Source organism: Arachis hypogaea, chromosome 19 (genome assembly GCF_003086295.3).
Source record: "Arachis hypogaea cultivar Tifrunner chromosome 19, arahy.Tifrunner.gnm2.J5K5, whole genome shotgun sequence".
NCBI lineage: Eukaryota > Viridiplantae > Streptophyta > Magnoliopsida > Fabales > Fabaceae > Arachis > Arachis hypogaea.
In genome coordinates this window covers 99,969,974-99,988,736 of record NC_092054.1, presented here as the reverse complement: position 1 = coordinate 99,988,736, position 18,763 = coordinate 99,969,974, and the positions used below count along the sequence as shown (strand labels likewise).

General features: G+C 35.5%; 1 protein-coding gene and 1 non-coding gene across 2 annotated transcripts; both read left to right on the top strand.

Moving 5' to 3' along the window:
- The first annotated feature begins 2,232 nt into the window (after positions 1-2,232).
- Positions 2,233-2,340, top strand: LOC112782060 (small nucleolar RNA R71). Its single transcript, XR_003192802.1, has one exon. It is a non-coding gene; the product is annotated as a small nucleolar RNA R71 (small nucleolar RNA).
- An 11,137-nt stretch (positions 2,341-13,477) lies between these two features.
- LOC112775585 (plant UBX domain-containing protein 10) lies at positions 13,478-18,359 on the top strand. The gene is made up of 4 exons (XM_025819314.2): positions 13,478-14,590; positions 17,141-17,311; positions 17,455-17,658; positions 17,896-18,359. The coding sequence occupies exons 1-4, from the start codon at positions 13,769-13,771 to the stop codon at positions 18,124-18,126; spliced, it is 1,428 nt and encodes a 475-aa protein (XP_025675099.1). The 5' UTR covers positions 13,478-13,768; the 3' UTR covers positions 18,127-18,359.
- Positions 18,360-18,763: the final 404 nt, after the last annotated feature.

The window sequence follows — 18,763 nt, the reverse complement described above, 5'->3', positions numbered from 1 at the left end:
GTGAAGAAGTGATGGGAAAGAGTGATTGAGGTGATTGGTGAAGGGTATTTGGGAAAGAGAGTTATGAAAAGGTGTGAAGAGGAGAGAAGAAGATGTGGGGATCCTGTGGGGTCCACAGATCAAGTAGGGTCAAGGACTTAACATCCCTGTTCCAATTAGGCGTGTAAAATGCCCTTGCTGTGCAATCCTGGCGTTTAACGCCAGATTGCTGCTTGTTTCTGGCGTTAAACACCCAAATGTAGCCTGTTTCTGGTGTTTAACGCCAGGCAGATGCTTGTTTCTGGTGTTAAACGCCAGCTTGGTGCCTGTTTCTGGCGTTAAACGCCAGACAGATGCTTGTTTCTGGCGTTTAAACACCAGACCGCTCTCCTCCAGGGTGTGCTATTTTTAATGCTATTTTTCATTCTGTTTTTTATTTTCCAGTAGTTTTTATGACTTCACATGATCATCAACCTAATAAAACACGAAATAACAAAAAGAAAATAAAATAGATATGATTAAATAACATTGGGTTGCCTCCCAACAAGCGCTTCTTTAATGTCACTAGCTTGACAGTAAGCTCTCATGGAGCCTCACAGATAATCAAAGCAAGGTTGGAACCTCCCAACACCAAACTTAGAGTTTGAATGTGAGGGTTCAACACCAAACTTAGAGTTTGACTGTGGGGGCATTGGTTGACTCTGCAGTGAGAGAAGCTTTTCATGCTTCCTCTCCATGGTTACAGAAGGAGATCCTTAAGTTTCAAACACAAGGTTGTCCTCATTCAGTTGGAGGACCAACTCTCCTCTGTCCACATCAATCACAGCTCTTGCTGTGGCTAGGAAGGGTCTCCCAAGGATGATGGATTCATCCTCATCCTTCCCAGTATCTAGGATTATGAAATTAGCAGGGATGTAAAGGCCTTCAACCTTTACTAACACATCCTCTACTTGTCTATAAGCCTGTTTTCTTGAGTTGTCTGCCATTTCTAATGAGATTCTAGCAGCTTGCACCTCAAAGATCCCGAGTTTCTCCATTACAGAGAGTGGCATTAAGTTTATTCCTGACCCCAGGTCACACAGAGCCTTCTCAAAGGTCATGGTGCCTATTTTGCAGGGAATTAGGAATTTACCAGGATCTTGTTTCTTTTGAGGTAATTTCTGCCTATCCAATGCATTCAGTTCATTGGTGAGCAAGGGAGGTTCATCTTCCCAAGTCTCATTACCAAATAATTTGGCATTCAACTTCATGATTGCACCAAGGTACTTAGCAACTTGCTCTTCAGTAACATCTTCATTCTCTTCAGAAGAAGAATACTCATCAGAGCTCATGAAGGGCAGAAGGAGCTTCAATGGAATCTCTATGGTCTCTAGATGAGCCTCAGATTCCTTTGGTTCCTCAAAGGAAAACTCCTTATTGGTCACTGAATGTCCCAGGAGGTCTTCCTCACTAGGATTCACGTCCTCCTCCTCCCTTGTAGGTTCGGCCATGATGGTCAAGTCAATGGCCTTGCACTCTCTCTTTAGATTTTCTTCTGTATTGCTTGGGAGAGTACTAGGAGGAGTTTCAGTGACTTTTTTTACTCAGCTGGCCCACTTGTGCCTCCAAATTTCTAATGGAGGACCTTGTTTCATTCATGAAACTTACAGTGGCCTTAGATAGATCAGAGACTATGTTTGCTAAGCTAGATGGATTTTGCTCAGAATTCTCTATCTGTTGCTGAGTGGATGATGGAAAAGGCTTGCTATTGCTAAACCTATTTCTTCCACCATTATTAAAGCCTTGTTGAGGCTTTTGTTGATCCTTCCATGAGAAATTTGGATGATTTCTCCATGAGGGATTATAGGTGTTTCCATAGGGTTCACCCATGTAATTCACCTCTGCTATTGTAGAGTTCTCAGGATCATAAGCTTCTTCTTCAGAAGATGCATCTTTAGTACTATTGGATGATTTCTTCAATCCATTCAGACTCTGAGAGATCATATTGACTTGCTGAGTCAATATTTTATTCTGAGCCAATATGGCATTCAGAGTATCAATTTCAAGACCTCCTTTCCTCTGAGGTGTCCCATTATTCACAGGATTCCTTTCAGAAGTGTACATGAACTGGTTATTTGCAACCATGTCAATGAGTTCTTGAGCTTCTGCAAGCATTTTCTTTAGGTGAATGGATCCACCTGCAGAATGGTCCAATGACATCTTTGATAATTTAGACAGACCATCATAGAATATATCCAGGATGGTCCATTCTAAAAGCATGTCAGAAGGACACTTTTTGGTCAGTTCCTTGTATCTCTCCCAAGCTTCATAGAGGGATTCACCTTCCTTTTGTCTGAAGGTTTGAACATCCACTCTAAGCTTACTAAGCTTTTGAGGAGGAAAGAACTTGACTAAGAAAGCCGTGACCAGCTTATCCCAAGAGTTCAGGCTGTCTTTAGGTTGAGAATCCAACCATATTCTAGCTCTGTCTCTTACAGCAAATGGGAAAAGCATAAGCCTGTAGACCTCGAGATTAACCCCATTGGTCTTAACAGTATCACAGATCTGCAAGAATTCAGTTAAGAACTGAAAAGGATCTTCTGATGGAAGTCCATGAAACTTACAATTCTGTTGCATCAGAGAAACTAATTGAGGTTTCAGCTCAAAATTGTTTGCTCCAATGGCAGGGATTGAGATGCTTCTTCCATGTAAATTGGAATTAGGTGCAGTAAAGTCACCAAGCATCTTCCTTGCATTGTTGTTATTTTCGGCCATGTCTCCTTCTTTTTCGAAAATTTCTATCAGATTTTCTCCAGAGAGTTGTGCTTTAGCTTCCCTTAGCTTCCTCTTTAGAGTTCTTTCAGGTTCAGGATCAGCTTCAACAAGAATGTTCTTGTCCTTGTTCCTACTCATATGAAAAAGAAGAGAACAGAAAATATGAAATCCTCTATGTCACAGTATAGAGATTCTTTTATGTGAGTAGAAGAAGATATGAATAGAAGAAGAAGAATCCAAATACAAGGGTGAGGAGTAGGTTCGAATTCTTAGATGAAGAGGGGTGTTAGTAAATAAATAAATAAATAGAAGGAGGTGAGGGAGAAGAATTTTCGAAAATTAGATAAAATAAAATAAAAGTATTTTTGTTTTTAAATTAGAATTAAAATTAAAAATGCGAAAATTAAGAAAGGAAAAATTAAATCAAATTAAATTAAATTTAAAACAATTAGTTAATTTAAAAAGGAATTTTGAAAAAGATGAAGGTGATTTTCGAAAATTAGAGATAGAATTAGTTAGGTAATTTTGAAAAAAGATAAGAATCAAACAAAAAGATAGGATTAGTTTGAAAAAGATTTGAAAATCAATTTTTGAAAAGATAAGAGGTTAGAAAAGAAGTTAGAAAAGATTTTGAAATTAATTTTGAAAAAGATATAATTGAAACTTAATTTGAAAAAGATTTGAAAAAGAAATTTAAAAAGATTTTATTTTTGAAATCAAAGTTGATTACTTGACTAACAAGAAACTAAAAAGATATGATTCTAGAGTTTAAAGATTGAACCTTTCTTACTAGGCAAGTAACAAACTTAAAAATTTTGAGTCAATCACATTAATTGTCAGCATTAATTTCGAAAATATGAAACAAAAATATGAAAAAGATTTTTGAAAATCATTTTGAAATTTTTGAAAATCATAAAAAAACGAGAAAGATTTGAATTTTTTTTTTTTTTTGAAAAGATTTGAAAAAGATAGAATTTTTAAATTAAAAATTTGATTTGACTCATAAGAAACAACTAAATTTTAAAAAGTTTTAAAAAAGTCGACTCAAATTTTCGAATTTGATGAGAAGAAAAAGGGAAAGATATTTTTTTATTTTTGAATTTTTAATGATGAAAGAGAAAAACATCAAAAAGACTCAAAACATGAAAATTATGAATCAAAACAAGAAAAATATGCAAGAACACTTTGAATGCAAAGATGAACACCAAGAACACTTTGAAGATCATGATGAACATCAAGTATGTATTTTGAAAAATTTTCAATAAAAGAAAACATGCAAGACACCAAACTTAGAAATTTTTAATATTTAGACACTAAGAAATTGAAAATGCATATGAAAAACAAGAAAAGACACAAAACAAGAAAATATGAAGATCAAACAAGAAGACTTGTCAAGAACAACTTGAAGATCATGAAGAACACATGCATGAGTTTTCGAAAAATGCACTAATTTTAAAAACATGCAATTGACACCAAACTTAAAACTTGACACAAGACTTAAACAAGAAACATCAAATTATTTTTTTGATTTTATGATTTTATTAAAATTTTTTTTGGTATTTTTCAAAAATCATTTGGAAAAAGAAAAATAAGGATTTCAAAATTTCTAATGAGAATTCCAGGAATCATGCAATGTTAGTCTAAAGCTCCAGTCCAGGAATTAGACATGGCTTACTAGCCAGCCAAGCTTTCAGTGAAAGCTCCGGTCCAAAATACTAGACATGGCCAATGCCCAGCCAAGCTTTAGCAAATCATTACATACAACAGCTAAATTGCTGAGGAAGATAAAGAAGCTCTTCTCTTAAGGATAAGTGAAACCTCGGTCCAAAAGATTAGACATGGCTTAATAGCCAACCAGGATTCAACATATCTCATGAAACTCTAGAATTCCTTCTTAAAAATTCTGAAGAACATAGAATAATTTATTTTTGAAAATAAATTTTTTTTTTTGAAAATAAAATTAATAAAAACAAAAAGCTTAAAATTAAAATAAAATTACCTAATCTGAGCAACAGGATGAACTGTCAGTTGTCCAAACTCGAACAATCCCCAGCAACGGCGCCAAAAACTTGGTGCGTAGAAATCGTGACGGTTCCATTCCTTGGTAACGGCGCTAAAAACTCAATACGCACGTTCATAATCTTAGTTCTTTGTCACAACTTCGCACAACTAACCAGCAAGTGCACTGGATCGTCCAAGTAATAAACCTTACGTGAGTAAGGGTCGATCCCACGGAGATTGTCGGCTTGAAGCAAGCTTTGGTCATCTTGCAAATCTCAGTCAGGCAGATTCATATGGTTATGGAGGTTTAATAATTAAAAGATAAATAAAACGTAAATTTAAAGATAGAGATACTTATGTAATTCATTGGTGAGAATTTCAGATAAGCGTATGAAGATGCTTTCGTTCCTCCTGAATCTCTGCTTTCCTGTTGTCTTCATCCAATCATTCATACTCCTTTCTATGGCAAGCTGTATGTTAGGCATCACCGTTGTCAATGGCTACATCCTGTCCTCTCAGTGAAAATGGTCCAATGCGCTGTCACTGCATGGCTAATCATCTGTCGGTTCTCGATCATACTGGAATAGGATCCATTGATCCTTTTGCGTCTGTCACTATGCCCAGCACTCGCGAGTTTGAAGCTCGTCGCAGCCATCCCTTCCCAGATCCTACTCGAAATACCACAGACAAGATTTAGACTTCTTGGATCTCAAGAATGGCCGTCCATGGATTCTAACTTATACCACGAAGATTCTGATTAAGGAATCCCAGAGATACTCATTCAATCTAAGGTAGAACGGAAGTGGTTGTCAGGCATGCGTTCATAGGTTGGGAATGATGATGACTGTCACGATCATCACATTCATATTGAGGTGCGAATGAATATCTTAGAATTGGAATAAGCTTGAATTGAATAGAAAAACAATAGTACTTTGTATTAATCCATGAGGAACAGCAGAGCTCCACACCTTAATCTATGGTGTGTAGAAAATATACCGTTGAAAATACATAAGTGATGAAGGTCCAGGCATGGCCGAGAGGCCAGCCCCCTAAACATGATCAAAGGATCAAAAGATAATCCCAAGATGATCCAAAGATGATCCAAAGATGTAAATATAATAGTAAAAAGTCCTATTTCTGCTAAACTAGTTACTAGGGTTTACAGAAATGAGTAAATGATGCAGAAATCCACTTTTGGGGCCCACTTGGTGTGTGCTTGGGCTGAGCATTGAGCTTTACATGTGTAGAGACTTCTCTTGGAGTTGAACGCCAGTTTGTAACCTGTTTCTGGCATTTAACTCCAATTTGCAACCTGTTTCTGGCATTTAACTCCAAAATGCAGCATGGAACTGGCGTTGAACGCCAGTTTCCGTCATCTAAACTCGAGTAAAGTATAGACTATTATATATTGCTGGAAAGCCCTGGATGTCTACTTTCCAATGCAATTAAGAGCGCAGCATTTGAATTTCTGTAGCTCCAGAAAATCCACTTTGAGTGCAGGGAGGTCAGAATCCAGCAGCATCTGCAGTCCTTCTTCAACCTCTGAATCTGATTTTTGCTCAAGTCCCTCAATTTCAGCCAGAAAATACCTGAAATCACAGAAAAACACACAAACTCATAGTAAAGTCCAGAAATGTGATTTTTATTTAAAAACTAATAAAAATATACTAAAAACTAACTAAATTATACTGAAAACTATGTAAAAACAATGCAAAAAAGTGTATAAATTATCCGCTCATCAGAAAGCAATTGGCATATAATGTTGTGCTCCCCGTTACACATTTCATCTCAAGTCTAAAAGCATAATTATAGATATATTAGTTATATCTACGGTAAATATTTATACAAAAGTGTAAATCATAACACGTTATTAAAATAAAAATAATATTTTTCTTACCTAAATATTATTAAAAACTTCTTTGAACACGACATTTGTTGTTGATGACTTTAGATTGCCGTCTTCGTCCAAAATTAGAACCTTGAGGCCACTGTGACTCTTAATTCTTGACAAAGTAACGTAATATTATCCATGGGTGAGCACTAATTTTGGAAAGTATAGCCCTACATGCGAGAATGATTTACCCTGATTCTTGTTGATGGTCATTACAAAGTACACTGTTAATGGAAATTGTCTCCGTTGGAACTTAAATGGCAATCCCGAATTTGAAAAGACCAAGTTCATTCTCGAAATATACACTTTGTCACCAATATTTCTACCGGTTACTACCGTCGCTCCAATTACGTTGTTGCCAAGTTCGTTAACTATTAACCTTGTCCCGTTGCATAAACCTAAAGTCTGGTCTATATTTCGCAGAAGTATTACAGCGACTCCTGGCTTCAAAGTCAACTTGTGGTTGGGTAGTTCCGAAAATTTGATTTCACATAGAAACTCTGATATGAACCACTCTTGTTGTATATCTTCATTCTCATCAGCTTGACATATGTCAGAGCTTAGATACTTCTTGTTCATTTCTGAGAAGATTGTCAAGGCAAAATTATTTACCTACTCAACACTCTCAAGCATAGGTACAAGAATTGCCCTATTTTGGAAATACATGTAATCTAACATATTTTACAATAAATTTGGATAAGCAAAGTCTACCAAATGAGAAAGAGGGTCATCAACAGTTATAATAAGCAAAGTCTGGGAACATCGGTACGTTAGTTTAAATTCACCACATACTCATTATGGGTAATCTTAAAGTTACTTACATTACGACCGACACCAAAATATGTTATTCGATACGCCATTTGTTCTCTTAGCAAATTCAAGAATCGAGATACAAGAGTCTTCTTAATTGAGGCATGTATTTTTTATTCCTAGAATTGATAAACAAAAATCAAAGAACAGTTAAAATGAGGTAAATAAACATATTTGAAATATCAATAATATAAATTTAATATTATTTATAAAAGTGATAGAAAACTCACGTCTTCATTGAGCCAAACCATCTCAATTGTGTATGACAATGGAGAATTTTCGTAACTCGGTAGTATCCATAACCTTATCACTCGTATACGTACACACAAATTATAAACCGCAAAATTGATCTAAGAAATTTTGTGAATACGAACCACCATTGTTAAAAGCATGGTTCTGAAAACCGGACCGGACCGGCCGGTCAAACCGGTTCAACTGGGAACCGGCAACAAAAATGATCAGGTCTGGGGTCTAAAACCGCAAATCTAAAAACCGTTTGAAAATCACTGGACCGGCGAGGAACCGGTCGATTGGACCGGACCAAAAACTGGCCGGTTCTTTAATTTTAGAAAAAAAAAAAGGAACGCTCCCCACCTCGCCCACAAACATGTGACACTCTCCCTCTTTCCCCAAACCTACCCCCTCCTTCAAAGCCATTCTCTGAAGAAACAAATCCCAAACTTTCTCTAACTTGTTATGCCCGGTTCTGCCGCCGTCGTCGTGGTTGTCGGTGCCTCCGCGTCTTCCTTCTTCCCCCTGTCCTAAACCCACAACTTGTTCTCCCTCTCTCTTTTGTTCCTAACCGTGGTTCTTCTCAACCCCCTGTTTGCACTTCGCTCTCGTTTTTTTCCTCGCTTGGCATCCATCCTCCATCGTCTTCGTCCTGCACGCCGTCGTCTTGTCGCCGCTATTCCCGATTCTAGGGTTTCCCTCGTTTTTTATTCGATTTGGGAACCTGAGGTGCTAGGGTTTCTGCGCCCTGCTTGATCCGATTCTTTCTTTCTCCTCCTCTGAGAATTCAAGATGTTTTGGTGCTTGGCTGGCTTGTCTACTACGTCTCCTGTGAGTTATGTACTCTCTCGTTTCATATACTACTTTGATTTTTGTGCATTGTTCTGCAAGCTGCTTGGGTGCACTGATTTGTTGGTTGTTTTAATTTGTGTGGTTTTTTCTCGAATTTGATTTTTCATATGGAGGGTTCTTGCAATTAATTTACTATACAATTGATTTGATTTAGTTTTTGGATGATTGATTGCAGAATCTGATGCTGTTGCTTGTTGTTATTGCTATTACTATTGTGAAAATCAGAGTGATTGGAGTTTTTCCATGATGGAAGCTCTTTGTAATTTCAGTTATGTTTTTAACTTTGTAATTGCTGTTTTGTAATTTTTGGTTGTTGGTTGCTGGTTTCTATTTTATAATTTTTGTAATGCTGCTAATTTGAGTTTGAAATTTGTGATTACAAATTTACTGATTTGAGGTTAGTGGAAAGTTGAGACTGTGTTACTCTGTTTCAGGGATTTGAAGTTGAATTTGTGATTTGTGATTTCTTGGGTCTTTTGTAATGCTGCTGATTTGAATTTGGAATGTGTGATTACTGATTTACTGATTTGAGGTTAGTGAAAAGTTGAGTCTGTGTTACTCTATTTTCAGGGATTTGAGGTTGAATTTTTTAGGTTAGTGGAAATGAAAGCTCCGACATTTTTGTCAAGCTGAATATGCAACCCTCTGCCTCTAGTTTAACAGTGTATGGTTTAACATAATAATATATTCTGTGTGTGTGTGTGTGTGTGTATATATATATATATATGAAAATGGGAGACATTAATGGACAAGTGGGGCTGCACCAAATTGTTGCTTTCAGTTAAAGGGGCTATGCCATTGGATGAAGGGTTGGCAATTGGATTCAATACATCTAATTTGATCAAGTGGAAGGAAGCAAAATTGCAATACAGAACAAGGGGTTGCAAAATACAAAAATAAATTGAAGGTAGCTGGTATAAATTTAGTTTGATCAATGTTGCTGATTTGAGTTTGGAATTTGTGATTACTGATTAGTGACTTGTTAAGCTGCTGTTGTTAACTTGTTATGCACTTATGCTGCTGTTTTGTTATGGATTTATGGCATTGCGTGTTTTGAATTTTGAATTTGTGATAAGTGATTTGAGATTTGTGATTTTGTTATGCTGTTGTTTTAAATTAATTTAAGGGTGATTATTTGTTATGCTACTGTTTTAAATTAATTTAGGAGCGATTAATGATTATTTCTAGTTGTACTATTGCTGTTTGCACCATTGCTCTTTTCACTATTTAACTTTGTATTTTGATAAAATCATATAGATTTGGTTGACATTTCATATAGTATTTTAAATTTGGAAGATATTTAAGATTTATACTATAATTATATTTTATGATGTTTATTTATAATTTATTTATTATTTTATTCTGAAACGGTTCTTCCGGTTGAACTATCAGTTGAACCGGTTGGACCAGTAAACCAGTAAACTAGTAAACCAGTGAACCCGTAGCTAGAGCGGTTTGATGACCGGTCCGATTTTCTAAACCTTGGTTAAAAGATTGAAAAATTTTAAAAGAAGCAATTAATTGTACTAAGCAAGGGAGGTATGGTATTATGCATCTCTAATTTGTACTTTTATAATTGACTCATAGTTATGATTTTTTGAAACCTAATTGACTTTGATATGAATTTAAAATAAAAATCCTAACATCTAACTAAAAGATTATATAATGCAAACTAAATTATTATTGTTACACGAAAACTAATTGAATAATTATTAATTATTATCATTATTACGTGAAAACTAATATGCACATTGTTATAAATCACAATAATTACGTGAACTTATTGGCTTAGGAACAAATTTAATAAAATAAATTTAAATTAATCTTTTCAAAAATTTTAATTTATGAGTAACTAACTTAAAATTAAAAAGTAACTGCTTAAGTAAATAATAATAATACAAAATTATTATTGTTACACGAAAACTAATTGAATAATTATTAATTTTTATCGTTATTACGTGAAAATTAATCCGCACTTAGCTATAAATCACAATAACAATGTGAACTTATTAGCTTAGGAATAAATTTGAATTAAAATAAATTTAAATTAATTTTTTTGAAAATTTTAATTTACGAGCTAATAATTTAAAATAAAAAAGTAACAACTTAAGCAAATAATAATAATTTATGATTTAAAAGAGTAATTTGTAAATAACTTAAAATTTAAAAAATAAAAACCAAAGTAAATAACTTAAATTTAAAGAATAACAATCTAAATAAATAATAATTTATAATTTATAAATAAAATTTTAAAAATTTCTAGTGATGACACTTAAACAAATAACTTAAAATTTAAAAGGTAACAACTTAAGCAAATAATAAGTTATAATTTATAATTTATAAATAAAATTCTAAAAGTTTCTAGGGACGACACCTAAGAAAATAAATGCCCAAACTCAACGTATGAATGCCACGTCAGCATAAGAGCTCCCCATTTATATTATTACTAGTGTTAAACCCATGCGATGCACGGACTTTCATTTAAATTTGACATGGTTGGTAAAATAAAATTTTATAATCATAAATTTTTTGAGTTTAATATAACACTATCATCGTCATTATATAACAAACATACTAAATATGCTAGTTTATCTTTGTTCAAAGTAAAATGCAAACGGAACAGTTTGAAGTCTATAATATTCTTAAACCATAAGAAAAGAGACCTGAAAAATAAAAATATATATAAGTGTAATAGTAGCATGCCAATTTTACACTAAAGTTTATATCAAAAGGATAATGAAAATTTATCGACAACCTAGTATCTTACTAACCTCATTAAAAAAGCAATTAGCATATAATGTTGTGTTTCTTATTACGCATTTCATCCCAAATCTGAAAGCAAAGTTATAGATAAATTAGTTATATTTACAGTAAATATTTATACAAAAGTGTAAATCATAACATGTTATTAAAATAAAAATAATATTTTTCTTACCTAAATATTATTAAAAAATTTTTTGAATACGACATTTATTGTTGATGACTCTAGATTGTCGTCTTGGTCCAAAATTAGAAACTTGAGTCCACTGTGACTCTTAACTCTTGACAAAGCAACGTAAAGTTGTCCATGGGTGAAAACTGATTTTGGCAAGTAAAGCCCTACATGCGATAATGATTGACCCAGACTCTTGTTGATGGTCATTACCAAGCACACTTTTAATGAAAATTGTCTCCGTTGAAACATAAATGGCAATCCCGAATCTGAAGGTACCAAGTTCATTCTCGAAATGTACACTTTGTCGCCAATATTTCTAACAGTTACTATCGTCACTCCAATTATGTTGTTACAAAGTTCGTTAACTATTAACATTGTCCCGTTACATAAACCTAAAGTCTGGTCTATGTTTCGCAGTAGTATTACAGCAACTCTTGGCTTCCAAGTTAACTTGTGCTTGGGTAGCTCCGAGTATTTGATTTCACTCAGAAACTCTAGTATGAATCACTCTTGTTGTACATCTTCATTCTCATCAGGTTATTGTGTTAGAACTTAGATATTTCTTTTCCATCTCTGGGAAGATTGTCAAGATGAAATCATTTACCTGCTTGACACTCTCAAGCGTAGGTGCAAGAATTGTCCTACTTTAAAAATACCTGTAATCTGACATGTTTTGCAACAAATCTGGATAAGCAATATCTACTAAATGAGAAAGAGGGTCATCAGCAGTTGTAAGCAAAGTCTTTGCACATCGGTATGTTAGCTTAAATTCACTACATACTTATGATGTGTAATCTTAAAGTTACCTACATTACGACCAACACCAAAATGTTATTTGATACTCCATTCCTTCTCTTAGCAAATTCACGAATCGAGACACAAGAGCCTTTTTAACTGAGGCATGTATTTTTTCTCTCTAAAATTGATAAACAAAAATCAAAGAACAGTTAACATGAGGTAAATAAACACATTTAAAATATCAATAATATAAATTTAATATTATTTAAAAAAGTGGTAAAAAACTCACGTCTTCATTAATCCAAACCATCTCAATTAAGTATGACAATAGAGAATTTACACAACTCGGTAGTGTCCATAATCTTATCACTCGTATACATACATACAAATTATAAGCCGCAGAATTGATCTCAACAATTTTGTGAATACGAACCACCATTATTAAAAGATAGAAAAATTTTAAAAGAAGCAATTAATTGTACTAAGCAAGGGAGGCATGGTGTTATGTATCTCTAATTCGTACTTTTATAGTTGGCTCATAGTTAGAATTTTCTGAAGCCTAATTAACTTTGATTTGAATTTAAAATAAATATTCTAACAACTAACAAAACTAATTGAATAATTATTTATTATTATCGTTATTATGTAAAAATTAATCTGCACTTAGTTATAAATCACAATAATTATGTGAACTTATTAGCTTAGCAATAAATTTGAATTAAAATAAATTTAAATTAATTTTTTAAAAATTTTAATTTCTGAGAAAATAACTTAAAATAAAAAAAGTAACAACTTAAGTAAATAAGAATAATTTATGATTTAAAAAAATAATTTGTAAATAACTTAAAATTTAAAAAATAACAACCTAGACAATTAAGTTAAAATTAAAAAAATAATCATCTGAACAAAAGAACTTAAGTAAATAACTTAAATTTAAAAAGTAACAACCTAAGCAAATAACTTAAAATTTAAAAGGTAATAATCTAAGTAAATAATAAGTTATAATTTATTATTTATAAATAAAATTCTAAAAATTTTTAGGACGACACCTAAGTAAATAAATTAGCAAACTCAACGTATGAGCGCCATGTTAATATAAGAACTCCCTATTACTGTTACTATTACTATTACTATAAAGATAAAAATAAAATTAAGATAAAGATAAAAATAAAAATTTTTTAAAGTTGAAAATAAAAAATTTTGAAAAGCTATTCAAGTTGGCTAAAAGTATAATTGGTTTCTATATTTTTTCTAACTAGAAAGTCCTGACTCCTGAACCTAGCCTCACTTTAGAGTGTAGAGCGTCAAACTCAACTGGAGCAGGCCCATAATAATAAGTTATTATAAAAAGGGTAAACATTCGCCGTTAACTAATTAATTGTCTTACTACTGATTACTGAACAGTAAGACAGGAAAACAAAAGGATAGATATCTTCCAAAATCATAATAGCGAAGGGGGTAGACGCAGAAGAAACACATCTTCAATTTCGTCACTGATCGGAGCACCGATATAGCTTTTGGGTCGGGTGAGAAACAAAACAACAAAAACAAAGAGCTCAGAATCAGAAGAAGAATCAATGGCGGACGTAGCAGACAAACTGGCATACTTCCAAGCCATAACTGGCCTCCAAGACCCCGACCTCTGCACCGAAATCCTCGCCGCACACGGCTGGGACCTTGAACTCGCCATCTCCTCCTTCACCTCTTCCTCTAACATCGCCAACCAATCACCACCTGCCTCACCTTCATTATCAGCAGTACCATCCCTTCACCGCCAAAACGACACCGCTTCATCCCAATTATCTGATTCCGAGCCCCCGCCCCCGTTCCCTCTTCCTCCTCTTCCCGGATTGGCATGGAAGCTCATCAAATTGCCTGTCTCCGTGATCTCCGGCAGTCTAGGGTTAATATCCGGCGCAATTGGCTTTGGCCTCTGGGCTGCCGGTGGTGTCCTCTCCTACTCCCTTGGATTCATTGGAATCGGCGGCGGAGGTGAATCCTCTCCTTCGCCTTCGACGCCGCTGGTCTCAGTGTCGGTGGCGGCCGTGGAGGCGATGGATTTTGTCGCTGAGTTCGAGAGGGAGTACGGCGGGCCCAATAGCAGGCCCAATTTCGTCGGGGAAGGGTTCATGGACGCGCTGCAGAGGTCGAGGAACGAGTTCAAGCTGCTGTTCGTTTACTTGCATTCTCCGGATCACCCCGATACGCCGTCGTTTTGCCAGAGGACGCTTTGCTCAGAGGCGCTCTCAGCTTTCGTCAACGAGAATTTCGTGGCGTGGGGAGGGTGCATCCGCTCCAGCGAAGGGTTCAAGATGAGTAACAGCTTGAAGGCATCTAGGTTTCCGTTCTGTGCCGTGGTTATGGCTGCCACCAATCAGAGGATCGCCCTTCTTCAACAGGTAAATCTGAGTGTTTTGTTTTAATGATGAATTGTTAATTAGTGATGTGCTGAATTGGAGACTTGTTGGAGAAGAAAGATATTGTTGCGTTTGCGTGAGATCAGTGTTTAAGATTGATGCATGTGGTTTTATTGGGATGCTTTGCCTTGAGATTTTAGATTTATGCAGTTGTTGTAATGTTATTAGTAATGTACATGTATCACATCAAATTGGCATTTTATTGTTGTATGGTGTAGTAAAGGATTTTGTTTAGCCGGTTAGCTACCCTAGATGTGAGTGTGATTACTGGTTAGTATTTCTTGAAGGACAGGTTGGTGATTGGCTAGGGAAAACATGGGAACTGTATCCAAGATGAAGATATGCTAGGTTTTTCAGTGGCAATCTTCGTCGCATAATATACTTACCTTGGTAAAATTAAAGAAACAAGTCTGATGATGTTCATCACTTAAATCTCATTGAATTTCTTGTCTTGGAAAACTGGTGGGAGATGGGGAAACTCTGGCTTACTTGCAAATGTAATCAAGACTTTGAATTTCTTTTAATAAAGAATATAAATGATAACAAGTTTAATGCCATATAATGACAATTTGGAATATGGACTTTAGCCAGGACTAGTTAACCTGGAAAATGAGGTTGACTATTAGAACGGTAGAACCCTGTTTGCGACCTTTTCTTTCTCCTTTTATTTAATTGTACAATCATGCTGTCTTTTAGTAGGCAGTTTCCCGAGTTCCCGGAACAATTTATTGAAATTCCATCAGTACCTTCTTTACACCTCTCCCTGTGCAGACTTTTTGCCTTCTGTTGTGGTCATCTTTCATAATTTATATAGTAACCTTCTCCATGATTTTCCTGGACTGATTATAGCCATCAAGGAAGAAACAGTCCCAAACAGCATTCCCCTTCTTATATACTGTTGCTACCCACCGTAACTTCAGTGACCAAATCTTCTGATGTTAGCTCTAGTTTACCCATTGTCTGTCTTCCCTAGTTGAGTAAGAAGTTGTCTTGTACTACTACTAGATTGGGAAGATTCATTTAAGTTATTGTACACATTCCTGAATTTGTATTCAATGTTCATCACCTCGTCAGTGGGATACCAAGTTACCGCTGGTTGTGACTGTAGCTTCCCAACCAAGTCATATGACACAATTCTTTAAGTGTCTGAATCGGTTGTAGGAACCTTTTGGTCCTGTCATTCCTCATCCACAGATTTCAGATGTAGGATGCCTTAAGCCATCCCCCTCCTAGTGTTTCCAGTCTTTCTCCATCACTAAGGAGTACGAATGAGAACCCACAGTAATAGTGTTTGTGTAACGGGTTTAGGCTGCAATGGAAGCCTTCTCTCCCTGGGTGAACAATATGGGCAGGTTGGTTTGGGTTTGACCTACTGCCGACTAATGCCTTTATCTGCAGCGGACTTAGAACCTAAGAGTGATTTAGAACTCTGCCTATTCATTCGGCAAATCACTCCAATTAAGACTATCAAAGTGTATATGGATTCTCAGATGGGGTGAACTGGAATACCGTAAAAAAATAAAGCTGCCCTGCAGCTGGCACACAAGATCTTGGTGATTCTTGCAATTTGCACATGGCTGTTGCTGGCATGTCTTGCACTTCTCATATCTTGTTCACGTGGAAATTCGTTTCTTCTCTGTGCCGTTGTTCGTTCAGCTTCACATCCTCATCCCTAATGACCATCTGCTGTCATTATTGCACTTCCCCATACTACCCTTGCCTTTGTTCAGGAGTTTGGGTTAGCCAAACGACTTCGCCCTTCTGGCGCAACTGTTTCGTCAATCTGTTCTCAGCTCTCAAGAACCTCCAGTAACTCATTTCTTAGATTCCTCCACTATCTTGGTGGATCTAACCTCTCACCGTGAATTTTTCCATTTGTCCAGACACTCTTTGCTGCTAATGTTCTGAGATAGTCAAATAGATACATAATGAGAATTTTGTTTTAAGAATGCAGAAGTTGCCATATAAGTTTGGTTCACTTTCAAATAGCATATTTTTGTTTAAAGAAGTTGTACATTCATGCATAATAATTGGTAAAAAGAAAGTTTTTTGGAGGGAGTGCCGGCCATATTGGTATATAGATGACTAACCAATGAAGTACTGGCAGCAGCAATTGAACCGAAGACTTCTTTGTATGATGCTATTAGTTGAGAAAACTTCATTAGCGAAAAATGAGTAATGATAATTGCTAGATCAGTCAGTCTCATCAATCACCATGATTAATACTTTGTTAGTGAAGTATTTTCCCCCCTTTATATAGCGGGAGTTTTTGTTTACTAGATGAAGGTTCCCTTTAAATATGAAGTAATTTTTGGTCATTCAATGCTAGCTAAACCCACCTCGTAAGATAAGGCTGTTAACTTGTTCTGTTGGGTGTTTAAGTTCTCTACGTCAATTCCATTAGTAAATTCAATATTGTTACTGCATTCCGTATTCGTTTACTAAAATGATATGTCAGCTGTCAGGTGTTGAGAAAATTATTCTCAGTTTCTGATTACCAAACTTTTGGTTATTCTATTCTTTTTCATTCAGATTGAAGGTCCCAAATCCCCTGAGGAGATGCTTGCGATACTACAGAGAGTGCTTGAAGAAAGTTCTCCGGTTCTTGTTGCTGCCAGGCTTGAGGCAGAAGAAAGACGAAACAACATGCGCTTAAGAGAGGAGCAAGATGCTGCATACAGGGCTGCACTTGAAGCTGATCAAGTAAGCCTTGTTTTACAGTTGGCCTTTCATATTATGCCATTTGGTGTCTGGTCCTCCACTTCTCTTGTAGAGACTAGAGAGGCCATTATTTTGAAAGAACTAGCTCTTTAGTTCTAGTGGATTAATGCTGTATATATGACCAGGCTAGGGAACGGCAGAGGAGAGAAGAAGAGGAGCGCCTTGCAAGGGAAGCTGCTGAAGCCGAGAGGAAGCACAAGGAGGAAGAGGAAGCTCAAGAAAGAGCAGAACAAGAAGCTGCAGAGAGACAGGCTGCATTGGCTAAACTAAGACAAGAGAAAGCTCAATCTCTTGGTGAAGAACCTGAAAAGGGGCCTGATGTTACACAGGTATAGTATCTTAAGCTCTATCTAAGATTTTATTTCTCCTATTCCCATCTATATCGTGATTTTAGTCAATATATCTCAGGTTGCATAGTTTCACTCTCGTGCTCAACCGTAATTTATATATATAATTTCCTGCTGTTAACTTTGTTTCATTGTGTTACAGTGTATAATAGTTATTTATGCTATAGTTTGTATGACATCTGTATTTTCCTCTTGTCCCTTCCCAATCTTAATGCTTAGGTTTTGGTACGGTTTCCAAATGGCGAACGCAAGGGAAGGAGGTTCAAGAGCACAGCGACAATTCAAACTTTGTATGACTACGTTGATTCATTGGATTGTTTAGAAGCAGAGAGTTACAGCCTTGTCTCGAATTTCCCTCGTGTTGTTTATGGACAAGACAAGCTCACACTTTCATTGGAGGAAGCAGGATTGCATCCTCAGGCCAGTCTCTTTGTGGAGATCAATTCATGAAAAAGTAAAACCTGCTAAATTATCTGTTGAATACTTTGAAGATGGGGGGGTACAAATAGGGAACTATGTGAGATTTTCTTTTTCTTTTCCTTTTTATTTTTAACCTTTTAATTTCAAAATGTTTGAATTGATGAACAATTATCATAGAACATTAGATATAATAGATTGCTGTGGTCTCTGTAGTTTTGATTCTCTTGCTTAACCATTGAATCAAGTAAAGAGCATCTTACATATATGTGGTTAAAGATTAGTAGTGGCGATGTTTTTGTATATTTTTCTTTCCGATAAATTTAAGTGCTTCAGTGCTAAAATAATGGCTTTGGTTGTTGAGGAAGGTATCCAGGTAGATGCTGATCAATAGGTTGGTCACAAATTAATATAGTTTTCTAAGCGGCAGTGCTCTCATTGTCGTCATACAACATTTCTCTCATCCCAAACTACTACTAGCACTGGTGGTACTTTGTTCATAATAAATTTTGATAAATTGCTTATGATAATCCATTGCTTTTGGAGAAGATAGCAAGACAAAAAATCCATAAACTTGAGGTGGCCGAAGGTGTAATAATCCTCGGCCGTTTTCAAATCCGGTAAATCAATATTTTCATCTTGTCATTAAGGTTGTCTTTGGTTCTAAAAA

Coding starts and splice junctions, on each gene's coding strand:
- LOC112775585 (XM_025819314.2), top strand. CDS start 13,769: ATGGCGGACGTAGCAGACAAACTGGCATACTTCCAAGCCATAACTGGC. Junction 14,591..17,140: donor GGATCGCCCTTCTTCAACAG/GTAAATCTGAGT, acceptor TTTTTCATTCAG/ATTGAAGGTCCCAAATCCCC. Junction 17,659..17,895: donor AGGGGCCTGATGTTACACAG/GTATAGTATCTT, acceptor CTTAATGCTTAG/GTTTTGGTACGGTTTCCAAA.